This window comes from Lepidothrix coronata, unplaced genomic scaffold (genome assembly GCF_001604755.1).
Source record: "Lepidothrix coronata isolate B3197 unplaced genomic scaffold, Lepidothrix_coronata-1.0 Scaffold141, whole genome shotgun sequence".
Classification (NCBI taxonomy): Eukaryota; Metazoa; Chordata; class Aves; order Passeriformes; family Pipridae; genus Lepidothrix; species Lepidothrix coronata.
The window spans coordinates 2,056,486-2,062,485 of record NW_016690321.1 but is presented as its reverse complement, the minus strand read 5'-3'; the positions used below and the strand labels follow the sequence as shown (position 1 = coordinate 2,062,485).

Sequence of the window (6,000 nt, the reverse complement as noted above, 5' to 3'; positions counted from 1 at the left end):
CAGGGTAGGTAATTTCCATACACTGAGGGAATCTCCCTGCAGCTGAGAAGGATGAGGCACCACCACTTAAGCTGCTTTTTTCACATCTGAGAAAGACCCAGAGGGATAACCCACCCTTAGCTGGAAAAGGCAGAGTGGCCCCAAGGCCTCCCACCAGCATAGCAGAGAAGTTTTTGAGCATGTGGTTGTTTGGAATTTTTTTAATAAAATGGATTTTTTATTTCAAATATTTGTAACTGAAAAAATAATTCAATTTAAAGATCGATTCTCTCCCCCATTAACTTGTCACTTTTATCCTTTTCCAGTTGAAAACTTGCTCTGGATCTGATGCCCCAACACCATCCAGTTCTGATGGTGCTGATCACCCCTCGCCGTTTGCTGCATAGTGGAAGAGGGAGAGTGCGTGCTAGTCAAATACACATTACAAACAAGTAGTGGTTACAGCAGAAAGATTCAGGATTACATTCAAGGTAGAGGCAGAACATCAGACTTCGTTTTTCCCAATGGGTGCAAAAATGTATGTCCAGGGGAATACCTCTTCTGACAAAGAACTATTGAACTATTATTCAAACAAATAATAGTAAGAAAGCAGAGAACTGGGCAAGCCTGCTCTGGGCACTGCTTGGGGAAAAGACTTTCTAACATTTCCTGGGCTGAGGCACCATCTTCCCCTCTGCCCTCAGGCACAGGGTTATCACTTGCTCTCCTGGCAGAAGCCCCTTGTGCAGAGAGGCTCTGGCAGGTCAGCTGGATTCCTCCAGAGATGAGGTCATGGTTCTGTATCGTCTGGGCTCCTTGAGGTTTTTCAGCCCATCGGCCAATCCAAGTGTGTTGGGCAAAGTCAGGGGCACTAATTTCCTACAGTTTCACACCTGCAGGACAGGTGGATGGGTAAAGGTGAAAGGGAGCACCCGTATGCTCAGTCTTTTCACCAGCAACCCCAGGGGAGAGGTAAATTGGTAACAGGCCAGGACTGCAGCTGGAGCACTCCTACCTTCCTCTAGGAGCTCATTGCACTTTGATAATTTCATTATTTACTGGTTGCAGCTTTGTAATTATTTGTATGAAGGAAATCACACAGCTGTTTTTTGTGAGGGCTACTGCAACTGGGGGCTAAAAGAACCTCATTTTGCTTGAGAGTTTGACAAACAGGCAGCCTCACTTTTTCCCCTTAGCATTTCAGAGATCCTCCCAACCTCACCCATACTTGCCCTCCTAAGAAAACCCTTGCCTCCTGCACCCACCTGGTCCCATGGCTGGGCAGCCACCCTCAGGGGGAGCTGGTGGGAGCTCTGCAAGGCAATTCTAATGTACTCACTGCTCCCAGCCAGCACCAGGGCTGCACCAGGAGAGAATTTAGGGAGGGCTCAGGGGAGTGAAGGGGTGCCCACCAGTCTCTGTTATTCTGACTTTTAGGATGTGATGCTGTAGCTTGAACAACAGAAAGCCTAGGGGGAAGGGGGACAGTGTCCTCCCCAGCCCAGACACTGAGGGAGGCAGATAAGAGGCTCTGACTTGCTTACAACTCGGGGAGGGGGGGGTAGAGGAGAGAGAAAGGGGCAGAAAGGAAGGAAGCTGCCAGCAGGCTCCCCCTGCAAATGATTAAGAAAGTGGCTCCCCATGCAGTTAACAAGCAAATAGGGCTCAGGAAAGCAGGAGTTTCTCCCAGCTCAAACAGACATGACTACAGCCAGCTGCCAGTTTAATGGCTGAGGGAGAGCACATCATGCAGGGCTGGCATTCACCTGCTCCTCCATGGAGCAGAAGTACCAACACTCCTGTGGCCCAGCCTCCCCTGAGAAGAGACCCATGTACCAAAGGTGCAGGGGAGCAGCATGTGGCTGCTCACAGCTACCCCTCCCCAGCAGGAAGCATTGCAGCCCAGTGCAAGGGAAAGATGTGACAGCATCCTCAAGCAGATATTGAGGATGGTGGCTGATCCTTTCATTGCCTGAGCAGGGTCAGTACCTCGGTGTGTATGATTTCAGAAGCTATGGCTTCCCCCACCTCACTGAGCCAGAGCAGCCTGGACCCAGCTTAGTGCCAAAGCTGGGACAGCTGTGCAGTGAGGTGGCTGCATGGGGCCACCTAAGCCATGTCCCACCTGCTCAGTATGGCCATGAGCCACTACTAACACAGGAATTTAACTATTCCCTGCACAAGGAATAGTATCATCATGGCTCTGGGGGGCTTGGGGTGCTTGTCCACCCACTCCTCATTCAGCAGTTACCCTGAGGCACCAGCCCGGGGCCCTGCAGGGACACAGGGCATCAGCTCACACTAAGATGCCATTTACTTTTGCCTTTTACCCCATGGGACAGGAGGAAAGGAAGAGCAGAGGTCAGCTGTCCAGTACTTGCTTTTAGGCCTGCACTTCTCCCCAGAAAGGGGCCCTCACAGTTGCACTACTGAGCCAGGACCTGTGCCATGCCATACAACCCCCCTTTTGCAGTGCCACTTCCCCTTTCTCACCTACTGGGTCTGACATCTATCCCCAGCTGCTTCTTTCCCCTGGGGTACCTGCTACAGTGAGGTACCAACACAGCAAAGGCAGGAGAACAGATTGCACGTGGCCCCCAATGATATGTTGCTTATTGCCAGCTGTGCCCCTTACCAGCTCCCCAGGGCACGCAGGCGCTTTCTTGTCCCTACCCCTGCCACAGCCTGACTGCCCTGCTCACCTGGGGATGTCACAAGTGCTGTGGAAGCTGGGGGCAATGGGGTGTGACTGACAGCGGTTTTAACATATAAAGACCTCATTTTAGCACCTTAAAAATCTGTTTTGCAGCCCAAGGTGAGTGAAGCAAGCAGGCAGTCAGGCCTCTGCAAAGCTCAGCAATATTTGGGAAACCAGCTTAGACATTACCAGGTTGGTGGGTCACCCTGGTTCCCTTTGGCTACATTTAGAAAAGGTGCCTGTTCTGCCCAGCTCCTCACAGCCCTGTGGCAGATCAGACCCTCCTCTGACAGACAGCAGATGGTGCAGAGGGCAGCCACTCCAGATCCCCAGCCAGCTCTCCTGCTTTTGTGTCCTGTTCCAGAGGTAGGATCCCCTTCCTCAGCCGTTAAGATCAACCGTTAAGACCAACCATGCTGGGGCAGCACAACCCCCTTCATCTGCCAATCCCAGAAAGGTGCAGAGTGCTGCTTCTGGAAACAGCTCAGGCCCAGCTCTGTCCCATGTGAGGGAACTCATTCCTGGCTGCAATGCACTGCCATCACTGCTCCTGCCTGGAGGAGGAGGGGCTGCTGGCTCTGCTCTCACCTGGGCTGGGTCAGGCTGCATGGAGTGGGCAGGAGGCCGCCAGCCCCACAGCTCCTGCAGCTTCTTCCCCCTGCAGCAGCAGTTCTCCCTGCCCTGGCCTGGCCCACTGCCGGCTTCATGCAGGAAGGACACTGTTAGGGGAGGAGTACAAATACTGGGACCTTGTTTGTTTTTTTTGGTTGACTGGCCTCTTCCCCCTGCATGCCTGTGCCCTCCCACTCCCATTCCCTTCAGTCTCTGCTCACAGAATTACAAGCAAGAATCCCAGTGCAGCTGCAGATCGTGTCCATCAAGGAAGTCTGTGGAAAAGAGGCTGGGAGCTGCGGTGCTCAGAGGAGCCAGGCTCATGACAGGCCCCCCTGGCAGCTCCAGCCAGTCCATGCTGTCCAAGTTAGCCTCAGCCAGATCCAGGGTTATGCTCCCAGATGGCTCGTGAGCAAAGTGCAATTCCGAGGTGTCCATAGGTGAAGGCGGGTGGTCCAGGATGGCCCAGCTGCTCAGCATCTCACTGTGGAGGTCATCAATCAGGGACAGGGGCTCCGGCCCATCATGGCCTGCTGTCAGCAGTGGGAGGCCGGTGCTGCTCTCCAGGAAGTCCTCCAGCCGGCTCACGAGCACCGGCTGCCCCAAGGACGCTGGCACCACCAGCTCTGAGGAATGGTGGCTGCTGGGCGGTGGGGAGCAGGCCACAGGTGGTTCTTTCCCAGCTGGGGACGACTGATCCTTGAAGTCAGCAGAAATCTCTGTACAGGGAACAACCAGGCAGGCCAGGTGAGGAAAAGCCTGGCTGAACATCAGAAGGATCCCTCCCACCCACCAGGGCCACAGGAGCCCCCTGAGACTGAGCCATCACTGACCACCAGCGGGATAAGGAAACTCATCCTGTGCTTGCCTTGCTACAGGTAGTTTTCAGCCCACCTCTGAGGAATTCAGTCTCAGTCCAGTATCTCAGAAGCCATGTGCCCAGATCTGATGCAGCAGAGCCACTGAGAATCACAGTCATACCAAATGTCTGACTGGCATCTCAGTGCCTTAATGACTACTGCCCATGCTAAAGGCACTGCAAGGGACAGTGGAGAAAAGACTGGGGCCATGACAGACTCTCCCCTCAGTGCTCTACAATCCCCAGACTCAGACCCAGAGACTATGGGAAATGCTGGCTTTGTCTCCTTACCTCCACTTTCGATGAGGATATCAAACAGGTCATCCATCTGCTGGCTGGAACAGCCATTCTCCTGAGGAGAGTGAATGCAGGATTAGCTTCCTATTTACCAGGGGAGCTTCCACCTCCAGCAACACCCTTGGCTGCTGGTTCTCCTCCCTCACTCCAGGGATGGGGCTGTTATCTACCAAGAATGAGCACACAAAGCATGGCACCAGAGTCCTCCATAACCCCAGGCTGTTACTGGCTGGGAAAGTATGATCAGCAATTGGCAGTGAGTGGCTTGGAATTTTTACCTGCAGTTTAGGGTCTGCCCTAAACCCTCCGGAAGGAATTTAACTGGGAAGGTGCAGTTATGTCTCCATTCCCTATCAGTGGAAACTAAGCATCTTTTCATCTGCTCTCCAAGGAAACCAGGGAGAACAACTGATCTCACCTGGGCCTTTGGCTGTTTTTTCATGGCCTCTTCATAGCTTGGTGGTGGCTCTTTCACTGGGACCGAGGGAACAGGAAGAGCAGGTGGAGGAGTTCCAAAAAGCGGCGTGTGCTGTTGCTGCTCCAGGTCCATCTGGGATGGGGAAGGGGCAGCAGGAGAGCTGGGCTGTGATGAGGGCTGTTTAGAATGAAGGCAGAAGGGGTGATCAGGGAAAAGTCCACATCAACTCCTGTCTCACAGCTGCTTTGAGAGGCTATCATCACCCCTCGCTTCGTGAGTGCTGCACAGAGGTTTGCACGGATCTACTCTCAGCAGTCTGCCTTCTTCCCTGGACTCTGTGCACTATGCCCTGGCTGTAGGGAAGGAAGACAAGATTTCCCCTTCAACTCGCAGCTGGAAATCTTTTGCTGATTTTTCTAATGCTAAAGCTGCCACACCACAAACCACTACCTTGCTGGTCCTGGATGGGGAGAGCCCCATCTGTCCAAGTGGGGAAGTCCTCTAGCACTTCGGAGAGAGAGGGGGCACTTCCCTTGTGTGTTCAGCCTACTCAGTGCAATATATCCAGGGCCTGTCTTTTACCCTGCAGTGCCTGCTTTGGGAACACAAGCCAGCCTCACTAGGCAGCAAGTTTCACAGCCCAATGCTGGGCGGAGAGCACCAGAGCACTCAGCAGCACCAGAGCTCCAAAGGAAACCCCAAGGGTTGCAGGAAGTGGTGCTTGTGACTCAGCTTTACCAGATGAATCAGCACACAATTGCCCATAAGAAAAGTTCAAACAAGGATCAGGCCTTTGCTTCTACAGCAGTTATGCATGACCCACACTGAAACGTGCACGCCTGGAGCAGTGATCCCTGGGCAGCTGCTGAATGCCACTTCCAACACGTGTAAGTGTTGATGCCCTTTCCCGTCCTGTTTTCCCTGAAAAGCTGTTCATCTGTTCTGTGACCCACAGGTAGAGGAGGGATGCCAGGCTCCAGCTGGCAGAGCTGGTCTGGGCTCCACTCTCTTTCTGAGAGGGGTAGGAAACCATCACTGTGACACAGGCCATGGGGACATGCTGGGAGGGTACCTTTTTTGACACAGCAGGTGAGCCGGTTTTGCCAAAAGCACCAATTTTTAGGGACTATTTATGGA

At 53.3% G+C, this 6,000-nt stretch overlaps 1 protein-coding gene across 1 annotated transcript in view; it reads right to left on the bottom strand.

Annotated features, from left to right (window-relative positions):
- Window positions 1–185: 185 nt before the first annotated feature.
- The window catches only part of MKL1 (megakaryoblastic leukemia (translocation) 1), a 48,892-nt gene continuing 43,077 nt past the window's right edge, over window positions 186–6,000 (bottom strand). Inside the window, exons 12-14 of the mRNA XM_017827659.1 lie at window positions 4,864–5,040; window positions 4,440–4,500; window positions 186–4,008 (exon numbers count right to left, since the gene is read on the bottom strand). Of these exons, the coding sequence (XP_017683148.1) occupies window positions 3,515–4,008; window positions 4,440–4,500; window positions 4,864–5,040 (732 nt within the window). The 3' untranslated portion in view covers window positions 186–3,514. The remainder of the gene's footprint in view (window positions 4,009–4,439; window positions 4,501–4,863; window positions 5,041–6,000) is intronic.